Source organism: Danaus plexippus, chromosome 12 (genome assembly GCF_018135715.1).
Source record: "Danaus plexippus chromosome 12, MEX_DaPlex, whole genome shotgun sequence".
NCBI classification, from domain to species: Eukaryota; Metazoa; Arthropoda; class Insecta; order Lepidoptera; family Nymphalidae; genus Danaus; species Danaus plexippus.
Genome location: NC_083545.1, coordinates 2,376,950 through 2,398,634, shown reverse-complemented (window position 1 = coordinate 2,398,634; position 21,685 = coordinate 2,376,950). Strand labels below are relative to the sequence as shown.

The following is a 21,685-nucleotide window of genomic DNA, read 5'->3' as shown; positions in this document are numbered from 1 at the left end:
AAGAAATTCACTGTGAAATTATCATATTGGAAACAGTTTATTTTATACGTCTTTAAAACAGTTGTCAAAATGCGATGGTTCAAAAACAATGGTCCCATAACAGACGAGGAAATGTCAGAGACATACAGCGTAGCTCCAAACGAAACCGTGACATACTTTAGCTTCAGAGCGATAAAATCTTATAGAAAACTCTTAGACATATGTTTATAAACAACGCTAAACATATGTCATTATCTGGTTCCAGAAATTCAAACTGTAGCTATGTACCTAAACTTATTATCGCTTAATACTTCGTGTATTTTTATAAATAGCTTATCTTCCAGCAACAAAATAAATTATTTACTAACAAAAAAACTATTTATTTTTATATTTTTGTATATTTTAAATAATATATGTGTACGCGAAAAAATTTAAAAAAAAAATCGAATTAATAGAATTATTTTTGAATTTAAACAAATCCCCGCAATTCTGAACAATTAAAAACTCACAATCAATAGTAGCTTAAGAGCTTAACAGAACACTCGGATACAATTTGCATTTTAACCTCATCATTAAGCCTGCGGTGGGTATACAATTGAATTTCCAAATTTATGAGGAAAGTACATGTTGGTACGTGTTTTTTTATTCCATACGATCTCGATTGTAATTCATTCATCGTAAAACATATGTAAATTTCTGAATTATATTTAAAGTCACAATTCAATTTCAAATCCATATAATATGTTAAATTTAATAAAATAAATAGATCTAAGGTCTCATACTGCCAGAAAACCTATGTTGTAAAAGATCAAAGTTCCGCAGATGTTCGGATTAATCCATCAATCATTTTGTAGGGGTATCATTATATTGTATTTAAGAAAACAATAGTAAAATGTGAAATCAAAATCTTCCCACGCAATACGATTACCACATCCTATTAGTCTTATTATTCCGGTCACATATAAATGCTGCAATTAGTCATTATACGATATTTCCTATAATTTTTTTTGTACCCAGTTTCATAAACACGATACTTTTTTTATAATAATACAAATAAAAAAAATAAAATGAATATAATACCAAAAGTATAATTACATCAAATAGACAGCTTCACATTTACACACACCGAGTTTCAAAAAAGGTATATTTTGTTGGTTCACCCAAGTACAAAACCTATTTCAATTACTATATTATAGTGAAAAAAAACATTGTACTTATATGGTCTATTTTTGTAAAAAAAAAATAATTTTCTCGAAAGTTATTTAACACAATAATTAAACAATTTAATTTGACTATGAACCGATGTACGCAAACTTTATAAGAATTTCAAGTAAGCGAAACCGAGGGAAAAGTATTGTGAAAATAAGAAAGACTTCTTAAACCGTTTTAAATACCATCAGCAGATGTAGGTCTTACGAAATTTTATAATTAGTTATAACATGATAACAGACGAGGTCATTGAGCTCCGACGTCATAAGAGAGAAAATATTACCTTCACCGTTACATGCCGTGACTGCTACTGATTAGTAACAGAAGGTAAACCCAATTAGAAGTTCACATATTTCATACATCTATAAAAGAAAAAAATCTTTAGTATTTTTCGCTCCATTGTAATCTTATATCTGATAATCATTAAAATTTTAAGTATATTAAGTTTGTATTTATTTCACCGCGTTCAACTTTACCATTATGAAATCGTTTTATTTATTTAAAATATAAAATCAAAGGTAATAAGCAGAATAACTGACGAGGTGTTTTATTAATCCATGATTGTAATTAGGTTACCCCGCCATACGTGTAACAATTTGAAAGATGATGCTATAATTATTTTATATGCTTCTCTTCCGGAGTATTTTCCACGTATACGGGCACAATAAATATACATATTTAAAATTTATGTAATTATATTTTTGGAATATTTATAGCAGTTTTATTTTCTACAAATTACTATGTCACTAAATCTAACCAGTATCTTTTATACAATACTAGTGTTCGTCTCCGACTTCATATTGTCTTCGATATTGTTTGCAGAGAGAAATTAATACTGTCTACTTAATATTATGATACTTATCTTAACCAACTATTAGCGACAACCATAGTCTGTGTCACGTGACTTCGTAATACATACATACAACGGTTTTGTGATGTTTATTTTACCTGCAAACTAAACGGAATTTAGGGCACGTTACAGCCTATATGTTATTCTGACATATGCTTAATCCATGCATCAATACATTGTACCAAACTTTCGCATTTATAATATTAGTAGAACGAAAAATAAATAATAGTATAATTAAGTAGACAAGATTCTATTACCAATTAAAACTCAGACTTCCATTACTTTTTTTGTTATCAGAATAAAGCATTTAATCTCAATAACATATAAATATTTACACTGAAAAACAAAGATTTGTTTTGAGGTGTTGTTGTATTGAATTATTCTGTTGAATTTGTTGTCATGCTGGTATACAAACTTGCTAATCTTGAGAATTGCGCGTAACAGTGTTAGCGTACAAATATAATGCCGTTTGATGATGTCACTAAGACAATTCTTACCAACGTGATATCCAAGTTACTAATACTTAGATTTAAATATTCCTTTCCAAATGTTTAAAGTAAAACATAACATGGTAGTGTTTAGGATAATATCGTATATGAAGTATGAACAAATAATACAGTTGTAGATTAGGTTATTTTAAAAGGTTATTACGTTTGTAAATGATTGACATAAAAAATGTTATAGACAATTTAGTTATTAAAGATAGCAAATATTTTAATATTCCCTATTCAAAATATTAAAACCTTAAAAAAAAATACGCATGGCTGTGTATATTAAGTTAAAGAAATCATTAATTTTAGACATATATATAAAAATTCCACAATATGGACGTGCGTTCTTTACAAGATTTATTTTCCTGCATTTTTAAAGTTCATTGACTGAACAGTCCATCAATCTTGCTTCATTCTTACAAACAGGTTCTCGTATTTAGTTTTTATCTGTTGAACCTTATGATAACGCATTAAGAGCTTCTCCACGTGTAATTCAATTTTGCATTTTTCAGAAGCCGAATGTAGCTAATATTGACATGAACTCTCAGGGAATTTGCCGCCATCCCAATGACACTTTCTAAACAGTTGACCTAGATTTGAGAATGTTTGAAAATCGATAACGAGTTTATCGACTTTAAGCTTTTGATTTGTTTTCGATAAAATTTTCGTATTTTTTATTTTATTTATCCGTAAAAGTTCTCAGATGGTCAATATTTACGTTAGTATATGTAAATATATGTTATTAATGTCACGTTTATACCTGTACTGTGAATGCATGCATAAAAAGTTCTCGGTTCAACGAAATTTTGGTCAATGCTGTCCTACATATAATTTTTTGCATTTCACTTAGATACATACGAAACTAGGTAAATATACAAATGACGTTTGGTTAGTCTGATAGTAGCCAGCAGAATACCATCGTATTGATTAAAATAAAACCCTATTGAGCGTTTTGTTAAGTCACTTCTGTCATATCCGGAATCCGTGAGAGAATTGGGGAAACGAGTCTTTCCAGTTGAGTTATTATTCCATCAATCAAAAGCTCTACATCAATCCCTACGATATTGAGCACTTTTGAATGACGTCCATACGAGAAAATTGTAAAAGGACCTCTGCTAGTACCATTCTTTATTTAACATTATTGAATACGTGATCACAAAATTGATAATAGTTAATTATAAAATAAACGAATATTATCCATTCATAAATAACACAAAGATAAATAAAAACATATAATGGATATTTAATAGAACTAGCAGTCTGAAGAATAAATTTGCTGGTTTATTTTAAATTCTAATTCTATATGGGATTACTTTATTTTTTATCATTCAAACTTAATTTTAATCATAAAAGTAACCCGTTTTTTACGAATTATTTTAATGTAAATGTTCATTTCATAATTGATATCAAACTCAAAGGTCTTAAAAAATTTGCATCCCCAATTTATTATTTTAGTGTTTTAATGTACCTACTGCAGTCATACTTTCTAAGGTTTGTCTAACTAAGTGTACGCAGATAGATCGTTCTTTAGTATGAAACTGAATTTTGACAAGTTGTAAGAACCTGTACCATTATTATTATGAATTTTACAATATGCATAAAAAAATTTAAATCACAATTGAATACTTATTTGACTTCAACATTACACGCATTCGTTGGCTCAGATTGTAGACGCTTCCGATAGCGCCACTGCTGGCAACATTCCAGAGATCTATTCGATATGTCCCCGATTTGCCGCCGATATTTTTGTTACCGTAGACACTTATAGATCTAATACATTAGACTTAAGGATGCCAAGATCAAAGTGAAACTCCATAGCTTCGGATATGTAGATCACAATGAATTCAAACATAGAAATTTTAATATAATTTTGTTTGAGTTTAGTTAGTAAAGTTGTTTATAAATTTGCAAGTTGAAACAGATCCATTTTTTTTATTACTGCCATGTACATAAACCTATTATATTTATTATAATACTGTCAATCTTGCTAATATTGAATCACTAAAGTTATTATTAAATTTTACATTCAAAATGGATAAACTTTACAAACAATTTAACTAATTATAAAAAAATAAATCTATTATGTCAGTAAAGATAATATGTTTTAATATTATAACAAGTCAAACGAGGTATAGTTTTTGATACAAAATTAACATTGACTCAAGCCTCGGATATCAGAAACGGTTTATTCGGAATTCCCTGGTCTATTATGTCATACGTCTTAAATATTTATTTATGTAACATTCCAAGCTACCGTTTCGTTGAAACTGAGCCGGCATATTGATTTCAATCTGTTTGCTAGGAAACAACATGAATGGAAGATTCATTAATGTAATATTTAGTTAGCATGTTCCAACATCAAAGTAGTTTTGATATTCCAAGAGTTAAATCACCGCATCCTATAGCAAAGCTCATCAACATTTTATACATTCCAAACAATTTTAATAGGATCCACTTTTTTTACTCATATATATATGTGCGTTAAGAATAATAAGGGTTAGAAAAATAATATAAAAATTAATTTCTATAATACCTGGTCAAAATAAAGAAGTATAGGGTTTTCCAATAGGGACGCTTGAACTTTGACAGCTGATTGCGGCCATGTTGTTTGAGTGACAGCTGTCAAATGCAGTGTGTTATATTCATTCCGTCCTTCCAAACCACCATGGCAGGTTACAGTGTCGAGCAGCACGTGCAAATCATAAAATTGTTTTATGAAAATGGGTCTTCAGTTCGAGCAACGTTCCGCGCACTTCGCCCGTTTTACGGTCGCGATGATCGTCCTGCCGAGTCGACTATCCGTCGATTGGTGGACAAATTCGAGTCAACCGGGTCAGTTAACAATCAGCCGGTTCCCGTGCGTCAACGTAACGCGAGATCTGCCGAGAATATCGCCGCTGTGCGCGACAGTGTCCTCGAAAACCCGCGGCAGTCAATTCCGCGTCGCGCACAGGAACTCGGCCTTTCGCAGACGACAACTTGGCGAATTTTGCGTTGTGACTTGAGCCTGCACCCGTACAAGATCCAGCTGACCCAAGAGCTCAAGGTTAATGACCATAGACAGCGCCGTGTGTTCGCTGACTGGGCATTAGAGCAGTTGGAAGTTGACGCCGATTTTGGCAAAAAAATCATCTTCAGCGACGAGGCGCATTTTTGGATGAATGGCTATGTCAACAAGCAAAATTGCCGTATTTGGGACGAGACCAATCCACACGAGGTTCACCAAGTGGCAATGCACCCGCAGAAAGTGACTGTTTGGTGCGGATTTTGGGCCGGAGGCGTGATTGGTCCGTATTTTTTCGAAAACGATAATGGTGTGGCCGTCACCGTCAATGGTGAGCGATACCGGTCGATGATAACCAACTTCTTTTGGCCTGAAATCGAGAATATGGATCTGGACAACATGTGGTTTCAACAGGACGGAGCTACGTGCCACACAGTGTGCTGTGATGGAAGTTACGCTACGATGGAAGTTCTGCACGAGCAATTTCTGGACATGGTCATCTCGCGCGGAGGCGACGTGAACTGGCCACCGAGATCGTGCGATTTGACCCCGCTGGACTTTTTCTTGTGGGGTTTTCTTAAGTCGCAGGTCTATGCCAACAAGCCGCAAACCACCGATGCCCTCAAAGTCAACATACGCCACGCCATCGATCAAATACAGCCCGATTTGTGCGCCAGAGTCATCGAAAATTGGACCTTTCGTGTGCGCGCCACCAACCGAAGCCGTGGCGGTCATTTGAATGATGTCATATTCCATACATAATGGGGTTGATAGACCTTCCAAATAAAAAAAAAATTTCGCAAATATCTTTCCTACATGTATTTTTTTTTGCATTTCAAAGATCAAGCGCCCTTAATGGAAAACCCTATATAAAATGGATCGCTTAAATTATTGTGAGATAATAAAAGGAATAAACATGACCTTTAGTTTTATACTTTACGACTGTCAAGATAAGAACCAAAATCGTCTCTGAACAACCTACTCTCAGGTATGAATGTTCTAAATAATGCGATTTTATTTTTGGATTTCGTATTTTTGTTGAGTTGAAAATAATAAAAAAAATGGAATTTCTGTTTTGAATTCTGTAACTATGAAAATAAGGACAGAATTTGAAATTTCATATTGAGAATGGTTTAATTCCTTATATAAAATGAGTAGAGCATGTTTAAAAAAAATAAAGTTCAAGTGTAAATTATAGCACTAGTAACATTTTACCTCGAAAAATATAAAAAGTTTCTTCATAACCGATCATCAGTATACCAATAAAAAAAAATTGTACTTAAAATTCCACACATCCTCCAAATTGCAATAAAATTCACTGCTACATCCATTTAAATAAATTTAAATCAAATAAAAAAATATGGATCTTTAAAGAAAATATAGCATATAGATACAATTTTAAGTACTTTTAAATAAAAATTTCATTTAAAGAAAAGGTTCCTCGTACCTAAATACATCCTGTGCATATTTAATAACTATTAGTTTTAAATAAAATAACAACTACAAATTCATAAGAACAATCACACTGTCAATTATTGATTGTGAATTCAGGTTTCATGACGTCTTTACAAATATTATAAATGAGATATTAAGTTTATTTTAACTATAATGCTAGAAATTGACATGCAAATTGTCATGCGTAACAAAACGTAACAAAGAGGAAAACTTATCTATTTTAATGAATTATGTATATTCAAATTAAATTAACTATTACAAAACAATTGTATTTAAACTGAATGTAACCTCAAAAAAATATAATTAAATTGAATCTTAGTTAAATGAAAAAATATTCAATATAATTTTAATAATGATGCAATTAAAATAATTACTCACTGTATACCGTATCAACATCTCCACAGCCTCAAGTGGAATGTGATAATTATCGTATTATAGGCATTGTATTATTGTAGGGTGACTACTTTGTACGAAGTTAAAATTAATTAATAATTATTAATTAAATAAAATAAAGTTTTATTGAATTATTTTAATAACAACATCATAATCTGGATAACAATAATTATGTGAAAATTATAAAATACGATGAACTAAAAGGATTAAACTAACTATATGCATTTTTTTGACCGTATTTTAACGTGTATTTATTAATATATAATGTATTTTTTAAAATCCGTTATTCGTTTGTATGGTAAGCTTTCAAATGCAGCGCTGTTCAACCGAAATGCAAGGAGCTCGTATATCTCACCCAGGCCGTAAATCCAAGCTTACCACTTCACTACTAAGCCTATTGAAGTTAATTTCAGTAGATAATGCTGTGGTTTACTACAAACATATTGTGCAATATAATATAAAGATTTATATCATTGAATACAGATAATTTATACATGAAATGATCTATTTTAAAAACAACAATTTAATTTATAGTTCACCTTTAACACTTATTTCAATTTTGTTAATTTAATTATGTGATGATTTAAGTCTATATGTTATAACTTAATCTTGAATAGATACTTGGCTATTAATTCAGTTTTTCTTTATATAACAATTTAGTGTTATGTACAAGTTTGTATATAAATTGTTGAGTTTCAATTGGATAATGTCATCAGATGGTAAGTCCAGTGTGTAGATGACACAACTGTAATGACTTGTGTCACAATAGAATAAACTATTAAGTTGGTTTATCGCATACAAAGTAGGAACGCTCTACAAAATAGTCTTTAACAATGTGCCGAGACTAATTATGGCAAAAACTGTGGGTAACCTATTAAATCACCCAAAAATAAAATCAGCTTGCCGGAAGTACATATATGATAACGGTGTTAAATTGTATATATTATATAATAGTCTTTACTTTATTTGCCGGTTGCTAAATAGTAGTAGCTGTTTTCGTTTCAGAATTCCATCACCACAGAGTATTAACGATAAGGTCAGGTAAGGGTAAGAGTAAAGAAAAGAAAATGTAATCTTTAGATATATTATTTATATGTGGTAATTCTGTGCTGATTGTTTTTCTTTTCCCTAATTCTAGTTTCTGTGTTGAAGCTTTTATTTTTATAAATAACTATCAAGAGTAAATATGTGACGTGACGACGTTAATCTATTAAAAGATTTATTTTAGATAGCAACTAAACTATTCTTATATAAATAGGAAATGTTGTTCGGTGAAATAAAGGTGACCATTAAATTAAAATAGCAATTATTGTGACAGTGAAGAGAGTAATAATAATTGGCGTAACATTTTTAACAAATCTGTAACTGACATTCCTTGTAAATCTCCCATTAAAACTAATTAAACAATCATCAGTTTTAATTCATGATACGAGTAATAAAGACGACCATTAATCTTAACTCATCATAAGACATCAGTGGCTTTTTACTGCAAAAATGCGGTCAAAAACAAAAAAATGTTAGACTCTGGCAAATAACATGAGGAAATTCAATATATGGACTGAAACTGAAATAAAGTAAAATGACAACCGCTTAAAGTAGCCAACTTTTTCTAAACAAATACTGTTCCTGTTATTGTATCATAAAGCAATGCAAATTTAGCTTCTCGGTGTCGCTCTCTTTTTTCTGATCGACTGTTTTTTATCCACAATAATAGTTCCTAGTGACAGTAATACTCACTAATTAACGAAAATTTACAAGTTTATGTCGATCTCGCAATTTATTTAAAAGAAATCAAGATTAAATATAGATTACGTATGAAATGGAGACACGTAAGAAATAAAATTTGTCATCTGCTCCGGCGTCTTACGTCATCATATTATAATTATTTATATGCAGATCAGGTAAAATATTTACCCACTTAATAATATTCAAGCATTTAGGAATAGTGCATCGTAGATTGGTGTACTTTTTAATTATATTTCTTTGCAAAATAAAATATTGATATATACGTCGAGTTGTGCTAAAGATAAAGTGTAATAAACGACGCAAGCGGTAATTTTATGGTGAGGAAGATATAAAATAAAGTGGAGACACTACTAGGTCTATGATTCACCCACGCAATGCTATTTATTCCTCATTGCAAACAAACTACATTGACGTATCATAATTTATTTAAATTTATAATTAATGTTTAACCCGTATAAAGGCTACGGATTATGAATTATAAATAAATATTTGCACGTGGACAGTATTTCTTAAAGTAAAATAATTTTTAAGTGAAAAATTATCTTTATATGGTCAATTATATACTTCGTATAGAATCATTTTCGTTAACTCAGTACTGGTTTAAAACTAATGATAGTCGGTGCAATGAATGTAAACTTGATAAAATATTCGCTTGCAAGCCATCCTTAACAAATAGCGATTTCAAGTGATATTGCAAAGAATTTAAATACTTATGCCTCCAAAGTTACGTACTAATATGGCTTGTACTGGATTTTGTAATGAAATTAACCGGATTCCGTTATTGCCTTCATATTTATGAAAAGTGCTAGCAAGATTCGCTTATTGTACTTAATTATATGTCAGTAGTGACAGAATCATTATATTGGAAGATGAAACTTGATTTACGTCGCAATTTTCTGATCGGCTCCCATATTATTTGGTACGAAATTAACGGAAAATATATATTACTTATATGAGAGACACGAGAAAGTTACAGTGAGAAAATAAAAGCTGTAGGTTAATAACATTTAATATAGATGCAATATGCAATACTGCTGATTTTAAAAATAATGTTATCAGTTACCAGCCATCATTATTATTATTAACAAAGTGCAAAATGCTGGCTATAAGTTTCCTTGCCGTGAGTAATAGTGACCTAGCAACAAATTATTTGGCGCAGCAAGTGCTGGAAACAAGAGAACTGTTAAGTTTTGTATATTCCGATTAATTGTTTAAATGTCCAGAACTTTACATGCTGTTAAAAAGCGATATGACAGATTCTATGAGCTTTGAGTACTGTTGCTAACCGTTTCTTAAAGTTAATAGATAAAAAATGTATATCAGCCAGAAAGAATAGGAAAAATGGCGAAGGGAAATGAATAAGAATTAGTCCCTCTAACGATGAGATGGTCAAATCATTGTTTAACATTTCTCTTATAATTCTTTATTTGAGACGCAATAGCACGAAACTTTGGACGCAGGTCATTGAATTCAAATATTTTAGGATAAAAATATAATGTAAGATTAAACTGGTCATCATTTCTATTATGAGCTAATAATGTCGTAGTAGCCGAGTTAATGGAACGACAAGATGACATTCATTCTCTCGAAACAACAAAACAGCTATAGAAAATATAATTTTATTTAAATGTTTACTACTTGTGAAAAACTTCGAAATATTTTAAGTACAAATAGTTTGACTAACGAATTTAATATATTATGAACAACAAATTTTAATGGCTGCAGTAAATCAGAGACTACGCGCACGACTTAGCCTAGTCTCCGGGCATATATAGGGATATGATATATGTTTGAGATAATTAAAACGACTATATTAAATAAAACAATACCCACGCTTTGTGGGATGATAATTGCATGTTTCTTTTGTTTACAACTTGTACGATACTTTAGTCTGCATGCAATAGTAGCTCAAATCAATTAAAATTGTTAACCGATTAAAAAAAAGGGAGGTTCTGAACACAAATATATATATATATATATATACATATATTGTATGTTTGTATAATTAAATTTTGTATAAATATAGCAATGATTTTTATTGGTGTACAATTTCCGTTTTCATTCATACCACTTTCGGTCGTACCAGAGAGCATTATGCTTTCTTTTCAATCTTTCTACGAGTTCGCGTACTCTAAAACTTTTTAACTGAAGGACCTACCTACTACCATCAAAGTGATGTTCGCAAAGTGAAATGTGTAATATGAGTGCAAAAGAAATGTACCCTACATTTTCTATATCATTTTACAATTACAGCAACGATTGCACTTACACTTTTAAAAGCATTATAACAAAGAATTAGATTATAAAAAAAATAACACGATACTAAGAAGTTTTTAATACAACATTTTTGATTTATTAGATTAGGCTAAGAATTTAGGTTAAATGTTTTTCATATAGTAAATGAAAAAACACACATACATTTAATTCGTTTATATATTAATAAGTCAAAATTCCTGTTACGGTAAAAAATAGGTGGTGATTATAAATACATTAAAATGTTTGTTAATAACATTTTATTAATTTAAAATATTACATTGTAGCGAAACTGCTGGCAAAGACTTTTCACTATACAAAACTGGCACCAGGCCACCAACGGATTTCCATTCTATATATATGAGTACATTATTTGTTCTTATCACTCATCATTGTCGCAAATACTTAATATTATTACTCATAGCTGCATGACGCTGCTTCAGTGTTATGGTATGAACTCTATGTAAGTCATACGAAAATAAGCTTTGAAAAAATAGACGGATCATTATGCTCTAATCCCCTAAAACTATGCAAATTATGAATCAACGTTAATCATATCAAATAAGATTATTGTTACTCATTCTCAAGTAAAAGAGAAACCTCGTTTTATGTTTTAACTCTGGAACTCAAAAATATTAGCATGTATTAATTTTCATTTATGTTTCTGTTATTGTTTGTGCACAGTTATTACGATTACAATAAATTTAAACAGAAAAACGGATTTTATTTTGTATAAAAGTAAATAACGCTACAAAACTTTGCCGTCGACTTAATGATACGGGTAAAGTATAAATTAAAGTTAAAATAAAATTTAATTATGACCTAATTTAGTCCACTGGCCAACCACTAAGCTGTTAAAATATGATTTACAAGTTAGAAAAGCACGTTGCCAAGTGTGTGTTAGACATGTTATTACAATCGCCAGTACGGTTAGCTGCCAGTCAGCAGTATCATGACGTACGCAATGTCACTCACACTCACTAAGAACTTATATAAACTTTAATGAAACACACGCCTTCATCGAACCTCATACAAATATCTAATTAAATTTTACATGAAAGCAATTTCGTGTACAACTAAAATGTCTTCTGGAGCAAATGGTTACACAATCCGCATTTATAAACTTTGCATAATGAAACAGTTAAACATTTTAAGGTACAAAATTGTGATAAGCTTATGTTTTTGCTATGAGTATAGGAAAGCCAATGTGTTTGTTTAATTTAAAATATAAAATGTTCATAATATTTTACACTACGAACTTGCCCCTTCTTCGCTTGGGTTAGTAATGATTAAATAGCCTGTGTCCCTCCGACGAAATGTATTTTTATCATATTTGATATTAGTTGATAATGCGAGTCGCCTTTTTAAATCAAGTCGTCACAAAATTAATTTTATTGCGTATTCATTTAAGTTACATAGTGTAAAGAGAAAAAATATTGATGAAGTACTCAAACGAACATTACAAAGATACATAACATTTAAAAAGATACAGTGAGATATAACACCCAGAGATATGTAAATTTAAATGTTTTGAAAGTCCATATAAGATACACAGTTCCACAATTATTATCAAATTATTTAGTTACATCTCTAATGATTCAGCCAATTGCCAAGGAAGGGTTTGGTTTATAACATCGCATTTAAAATTACTAAAGGTAAAGGTGCTTATCGACTATATTATGAATGTATTAAAAATTATGTGTCAAACAACTTCAGCTATGAAAAAAAACTTCATCAAATTAGTTGTAAGGTTTTCAAGAATAAACATACGTCCTACTGTGGATATCGGGAACCGATTTTATTTTATACTATGGTGTGATTATGCAGGGGATAGTTGTATTCAAAGGTCTACAGTTCGGAATTAAGGCTGGATCAACCGGTTTAGTGTCTCTCTTACAAAAGATTGTAAAGCAGAAATTACTACTTTAGTTCGCTCGGTCTTTTTCCGAAATTCCAAGCATAAATACATCTTATACTTCCAAGTTCCCATACGCCTAAATACACATAACATAAAATGGATTTTTTTGGTTATCTACGAGAACACAAACAAAGTAAAAAAAATGTAAATTCCTTTTTTTCAAAACATAAAATATGGAAGTTTAATTACGAAAAAAGAATTATGAATATTTGACAACTTTATATTATGTAAAAAAAATAGTAAAGATGATACTGGTGAACTGCAAACCTTGGCTTATGAAGCCCGATTAATAAATGATGTTTGAAACAGAACTCGAATATTCGAGACACGTCTTAATTAAATGGAGCTGTAATTTGAGATGGCACTGATTTTGTTATTCATTCCAATATTTGCATTAACGAAGGTTGACTCAACAAATCTCGTTTAACACTACGTGACTTTGTACACGGTATGTCTTTGAGGGGAGCTTAACAAAAGATTACAATACGTCAGAAAATGTAGCAATGTATAAAAGATTTTTTGTACAAAAATGAAATATTTGAAAATAGATGTAATTTTACTCAAGGACAATTCAAATTTAACAAAAAAATATAGTATCAAATAATACTAAGAATGTTATGCATGCAAAATAGTAGTATTTATATGCAAAGCAATGTTTATGTACAAGACCTGATCAAGTATGTAATGGCTTTCATAAACTGGTAATCTAATTTAAATGTCATAATTTGTGATCCTTATAAGATATATAAACTGTTGCATTACACATGCTGAAGTTTATTACTTTAACAATATTCATAAGTTTAAAGCAATTGCTATTAAAAAAAACAAAATTTGCCGAATCTGCAATAGTACAAGCCGGGTTTTGTTGTCGGTACACTAATTATACGTCTTTGTTGTTTCTTTAAGCAGCACTATATGAAAAAAAAAATAGAAGACTTTCAAGAATGCTCGTAAATGACGTAGTCGTGCCCTGTCGACACCGACGATTATAGCTTTGTAAATAACATCATAATTAAACTGACATTTTATTTAAATATTTAAATGAGACATGTCATTTTTTATATCAATAATTGTCTTAGCGCATTCATATTTTAACCTTTTCGTTACTTAAAATATTCCTAAAAAATAATTCTGCCTTAGTTTTGATTGACCTTTTTTGTTTTTTTTTTTTAGTTTCGAAGTAACTAACTAGAACAACCTATATATTTTATTGTTCTATTTTAATTTTCACATAGTTTTCTTTAACCTATATTAAACTGACTCTATGTCTCGGAAAAGCAGTAATAGTAAAGTTGCATTGAGTTATGGGCTGAGAAAAAAAGTTAAACTCACTTGTCACTATTCATAATTTGCCTTATAAACTCTGATATTATAAGTTATTACAAACAAAACGCTTTATATAATCTAATGCATGAACATTTAACAGATTTTAATAACACATCTAAAAGTGTTTACAATAAAATACACTTGCAACTTGTTTAGTATTCCTGATTTTATTTATTTTCTATGACAATTAAAAAGAAAGAAAGATCAATAAAACCACCAAAAGGCTAAAACTCACTTTATCACTTGATCCGTTTGACACCTAGCACTTTTTTTATCATTTAGGTATTCATTTAAATATTTTTATAAATATTTCTCTATGAAGATCGTACATATTTTCATATGCTGTGTTAGCTTAATTTGTTTATTAAATATATATCTAAGTGTAAATTAAACCCTTAACAATTTATTTCTTATTTTCCCTGTAGTCAAAAAATTTAATGTTGCATCGTTTTGTTATGTCATTTATAACACTGATATTTATTATAGAATATAGAAAAGTATAATATAATATATAATTTTATCTTGAATTTTTATTACAGGCTTCATACTAACTTATAAATGATCCTGTTTTTCAGATGGCTTGGCGCCTTTAGCCCCATGGTGATAGCTGAACCAGGTTTGTTAATTTTAATATAATCTCTTATATCTTGATGACTTTACTTACTTGATACATTTGTGATATTTTCTTATTGTTATCATTAGTCTTTCCATAGTATTAAGAACATCAAGTGTTCAAGTAAACTAAATCATTTCCAACATCCTATGTTTTTCCTATAATTTGTAACAACAAAATGAACTTGTGTTAAGCTACCGTGACTGTTGCCATTATTATTCGATCAAGATTATTTAACATAGCTCCTTTAAAATAAAGATTCGTTTATAATACTCGTTCCGTACTTTGTCTTCCCTTAAAATTATATGATTTTAAATATTTGATTGAAAGTAAACGGTTGAATTTTGCTGTACAAACACAATGACGAAAATAAGCTGATTGTTTCCCTTTAAATAAATAAATAATAGACAAAACAAAATTGTTAAATTTGTAGTGTGTATTTGAATTTTATTACATCTCAAGATTCCTTAAAAAAAATTCGTAATCAGCAATGAAACACATTTTTTTTTCTTAAATATATAACCATATATAAACCAGTATAACAAAGATTTATGGAGCAGATGGACGTTACTAATTCAGCAATTTAGTTACTACCACTTTGACAAATAGCTTCAGATAAGAAGTTCGTGTTAACGTTTACTAGTATTTCAAATACAGATAGTTCACATTAAGTTGTTTATGAAACCTCTTTACCTTAAAATACGGAAATTCATAAGAAGGGTAATTTTTTTCCTAAATGTTACTGAAATAGATATTTCTTTGTATTTCCCACTCACATACACACACATACACAGTATATATATACCTATAAATTGTGATCAAATTATAATTTTTTATATAGCAGTATAATAACGAAATAATTTAAAATTAATGATAGTCAAATACAAATAACAATCTGGCTTCCAAAATATCTGGTTTTTTAACTATATAGTATATTTAAGTAGTATCTCTGGTCCACTATTATTCACTCTTATTTCTGCTACAGAATATTTATCCATAAATTCCATTGCATTATTCTTCATATCCGTCAGTTCATAAACACAATCTTAATAAAGCTAAGAAATTTTTATTATTAAATTCAAATTATTTCTTATTTATTTTGATCCTTAATTTAAGTCTTTGTGGAAATTTCTTCTTGAGTTTAAAAGTTTCATTAATTTTCTTTTCAGACAACTACGATATCCTGAGTCTAGTCCGTGCGAATGTTTTGACCGATTTTATAGATATAGTCAAAGGCACAGATGTGTATGGCGCCATTAAACTTGTAAAAAACGAATTAATTACTATTAAACTGGATCAATTCCCAGATCCAATAAACCATCTAGCAACTCCTTTTGAAATATATGCCTTAGTGAAGTTGAACGTGGATGTGACGTCATGTTTGTTTCAAATCATATCGAATAAAGAAAACAAACTCAGTCTATGTTTTACACCTGAAGGAGAAGATTTAATTAGAATTACATTAAATGGTAGCGATCTACCAGAAAATGGAATATCTTTCCATTACTTGATAGAAGATTATAATGCATTTGTAAATATAATCTTAGCTGTGAATGATAAAAATGTGGAATTTTACTCTAACTGTGAAAAAATTGAAACCCAATATTTCGATTCCGACTACACCATCGAAAGCATAAATCTCGAAAAAGATTCTATACTACATTTTGGCAAATTGACCGAAGAAAGTAATTTATTTGAGGTAAGTACATAAGTCCTTATCTTTAGTAAGTCAGCTATTTTTATTTGTTTCATATAACTGAAAGAAATTAATATCTATTAGATGTAGACATTTTTCGCTGTTAGTATTTATTATAAAATGTTGTTAGAATTTTTTTTTTTGTCATAAATTTAAGCACATGAATACAATTTCAGACTTTCTTGTCATAGCTTTATCGTATTTTCTTATCTGAAGCACTATGTTTTATTCTATTCGAACAAAATAATTTAATTAAACAAACCTAATATTTATTAGTTCTTCATATAATTGAAAATGCAATTCGTATGTATTTCGATAAATGAAGGACATTGCAAGAATAACAAGACTTTTAATGGCAATTAAATAGATTTTATTAATATTTGAACCGTTAAATGACATTCCAACAACAAAATACACAGTATATAATACATAGGTACATAGGGCCGTGGCTTAAAACACGTTAAATAGCAGTGTATTATTATATATTCACTAAATACTGGTCTATTATAGGTCATTACCATTAAAACATGAGCCAACAGCTATTAGTGACTCGTTGAAATAAATATATGTTAGATAAATATATGCGAAATATATGTTTTGCGAAATTTGCTTAATATTCTACTATCATATATTGAACCCTAAATCATGTATGTAGTTTTAGTACGAGTAAAATATATATGAAATATATATAGATCGCCAAATACTCGTATTAAAAATAGAATATATTTCTTATTTGTAAGTTAATATAAGTCGTTTAAATAAACTGTGACGATACTGTATCGTTAATCCCATCTCACAACTACCAGTCTTCATCCACTAAATTTGGGTTAGAAACTATTTTAGGTTACGGTCTCATGTTGATTAATTAATCTAGTCTAGTCTTAAGTCTTTGCAAAAATACACCTGCGAACCAGACCTGCCGTTTTGTATCAATGCTATGAAAGAAATAGGGTAAAATGTTTCAATTCTAGAGTTTAAATCTTTCATTGGAATCTGTTTTTTGGAATTTTTAGAATCTGTTTACGTATTGGAATTGGAATATTTAGAATCTGTTTACGTAAATATTAAATAACGTGACTAATATTGATATTAAGTTTTCTGTATTTCAGATTCATTTTTTTTTTATTTTCTTTCATTGAACACGTACGGCAACGATTATTCTAGTAATATATTATTTAAATTCAATAGAATTTTATCTCATAGACATTTCTCTTAAAAAATTATATACAAAAAGAAATGTATATATTTAAACAAGAAACAGTGAGACAAAATGTTTATTATAAAACAATTTTGTTTTTATTTTTAACTTTCTTTATATTAATCGATTTAATTAATCGATTATAATATTATTGTATTCGTTCGCTATTTATTACTAACAGTTATTTCCATTATGTATTTTGAATAAATGTCCCATCCTTTCGTCAGTGCGTCACAAACCTTTTAGTAAACAAACCATCGCCCCGAGATCGTAATATCAAAGTTCTTGAATGGTGGCGTATACTTAAAACTTTACACGATTAGTCAAAAGATAAACTTTGAGTGGGACAGAACGTTATCATAGGGATAATCAAACGTTAATTAATTACCAGAGAAGTGTTGGCTTTAAACACTTATATAAAGGACAAAGCAAAACATATATAAGTCACCAATAATAAAGCTTGTTACATAAATTATTATGAGTTCTAATAAAAAAATTTAATACAAGAAAATGTAGTGAGTTAAGTTTTGTTACCAAAATTGTTGTTTGTTGATCTCGTTTCTATACTTTTCTAACTAATACATTAAAAAAAGATAAATAATACGGCTATCTCAGTTATATTTATAATATACGTATCTTAATTACAATATATTACTGTATACTTCTAAGGTATTAAGGATTTTTATTAATGCATCAGATATTGTATTTACGTTGCTAATTTGATAATCAAAACATTCTTCATTTAGGCGTCCTTCCTTCGAGCGCTCGAAAATAATATATCTCACATAAAAAAATATCCTTTAGTATCATAAATATTTAGTAATAGATGCGGTTTACGGTTAGACCTGTTTTAGACTGCCATGATTATAGTATAATTCGGCACATTTAAATGATAATAGTAAAAAAAGGGTCCGAATATGCAGACGCTCTTAGAATACTCCTTAAATTCGCCTCAGTTCTCAACCGGAAAATCCGATGATTTAGTGAGCTAACGGCCTTATCATAATCTCCCACGTTCCTCATATTTCACACTGAGTTAGTTGCAACCCACTATATGCTTTCATAAAATTATTGAATATCAAATTAAATTAAGAAGAAAAAACGTGGAGATCACAGAGAAACTATATTATAAGATTTGATATAATATAATTCATTTTTAAAAATACCATGTTCACTTGTATTATAACCTCAAAATGTTTATGTATTCAATAGGAAAAAATCCTGTGTAACAAAAAAAATACATAAACAGTATATATATATATATATATATATATATATATATATATACTGATTTTATTAAGCAATTGCTAATTTAATGTTACATAACTTAAGCCACAACTGACAATAATGCATATTCAAGCAAACCGACAAGCTTTACAGTTCATTCGCGTGATTAACAGAATTTGCTCTCGACACACCAAAATACATTAGCGACGAACTTACTAAAGTTCCACCGCAGTCTGAATCAAACAGATTCATAGGTGCTTTCGACAGTTATAAATTGTATATTCGTATATTATATTACGGAAAATATATTTTTTTGTATATAAAAGGATCTACTTAAATATTATGATTATTTTTTTACTTTAATTTAGGTTATATTGCGTTTTGGTTAACTTAAGTTAGAATTCTCTTTGATTTGTAAATATAGTAATTGCAAATCGTGTTTTTTTTTTAATAAAAATAAAACTCCTTGTATAATAAATAATGCATTATTTGTAAAGTGTCAAATATTCGAATACATTTTCGAAGCAGTTGGCAACGGCTGTGTCAAAACCAGATAAATTCGTGTTGAAAACGGAAGCAAATGCTAAACTTCAGAGTTATGACATAACGGATATAACGTTCAAGAACCTTATACGTGATGCAATATACTCATACTTGAAAGTGGAAATAATGTATCGTGTGTGACAGCAAAACTATTAAAATTAACTTGTTTATATCCTATTAATATTGTTAATGGAAAGACCGGCGTATTTAAACATATATATACGAATAAGTTTTGCTTTAGTTATGCGTGTATTGATCGATGGTACTGTTTTGAAAGATATTTTGTATAAAGGCAGCTATAGCGAAGAAAAAGCATTTTTTGCATTATATCTATGAAATAGTGAACGTTAAGGTCTGGTTTAAAAATCATGGATTTAGATATGTTTACTACTTACTATAAAATCACAGAGCTTTATCACACTATGATCGATACCTATAAATTAACTTTTTAGTAAAAAATATACTTTGTATAATTTCTGGAAATAAGATAATTTGGAAATTCAAGAAAATCATAACGCCGTACACCGCAGTGATATGCAGTCTCTCACATTGCTTAAGTAGATTTCTGAAATGCTTGGCATTACGTGAAGATTTTAAAGAATATAGCAGGATGTACCTTCCATCCGACTTTATGGAACCTCTTTCGGCTTTTAAGCCCAACGTTACGCACGAAATAACACGATAGCGTGCCTTGGCATGCCTTTTCAAAATATATACGATTTACTTCAAATGTTTTTGGTAAAACTACTGTACTTCTGGTCTTTAATTCTATGACTTGAACTTTTTTAATAATTTTTTTCAATGATATTTTGTTTCCAAAAAATAGTATAGGTAAAATGAGAAAATATCCATACCAAGATAAGGAAATTTTCTTTTATAAGTAAGCCGATAAGAAGTGAGCCCAGACAGGAGCAATTACTCTTTATAAGTTACGTAAGATTATGAACGCATGATTAACACATTTTCAACGGAAGAAGATTGAAATATAAAAGTAAAGGAGTAATCTATATAAAAAATCTAGAAAATTTTTAATATGATTGTTTAATGTTCACTTATTTTAGATTCTTCATAAAAAGCTCTAGTAAATTCTTTATAATAACGACCAACTTTCTAATGCGAACGTTAATTTTCATTATTAATGTTAATTAGTTACATATATTTTGGTGAAATTTTTATTAAATCAAAAGATGTGCCAGTTTCTCTTTAGGGCTCGGCCACATAGCAGGTGTGGCTTGTGATTTACAAGATTATATTGAGTAAGAGTCATGCATCCACATAAACAAAAAAAAGAAATGGGTTTTGCTTCGTTTATAGCTACTGCAATGGTTAATAATATCGTCTATCGGAATTTTGTTTGAATTGTACCTGAACTTTCAATTTACGGGGTTGTTTCTAGTTATATCTGTTATTGGAGGAACTATTTGAAGATGTTTCGCAGGTAACCATATAGTTCGTACTGCTAAATCTATCATCTCCGAATCCCAAAACTTTGATTAAATTTGGGTGTTAATTGGGTGATAGAGAGATTAAACCTTTCATAATATAGACAAATATAGTTATTTGATAACTATATCGTAAGAAATAAGAATATATAAGAATAATAAGAATATTAATAAAAATAAGTAAACAAATTTTCTTTCACTACTACTTAATACTAGGAATCTTTACTATTTTATTTAATTTAGATTTTTTTAATAAAAAAACGTTCAAAAGAAAAACCCGATATACACATTCTCACGTGAGTGTAGAATAACGATCATCAATCAAAAGAAGAAAATGGCTTG

General features: G+C 29.4%; 1 protein-coding gene and 1 long non-coding RNA gene across 8 annotated transcripts in view; one reads left to right on the top strand and one right to left on the bottom strand.

Annotated features, from left to right (window-relative positions):
* The window catches only part of LOC133319090 (uncharacterized), a 68,411-nt gene extending 61,019 nt beyond the window's left edge, over positions 1-7,392 (bottom strand). The window contains exon 1 of one of the 2 annotated variants that reach the window (XR_009752795.1): positions 7,367-7,392. This is a non-coding gene — a long non-coding RNA (uncharacterized LOC133319090). The remainder of the gene's footprint in view (positions 1-7,366) is intronic. The other variant, XR_009752796.1, reaches the window with a different exon arrangement.
* LOC116772535 (collagen alpha-1(XV) chain-like) overlaps positions 1-21,685 on the top strand; it is a 34,629-nt gene that overhangs the window by 3,561 nt on the left and 9,383 nt on the right. For all 6 annotated transcript variants that reach the window (XM_061522220.1, XM_061522217.1, XM_061522221.1 and 3 more), the window contains exons 2-3: positions 15,200-15,240; positions 16,407-16,936. In XM_061522220.1, the coding sequence (XP_061378204.1) occupies positions 15,200-15,240; positions 16,407-16,936 (571 nt within the window). The remainder of the gene's footprint in view (positions 1-15,199; positions 15,241-16,406; positions 16,937-21,685) is intronic.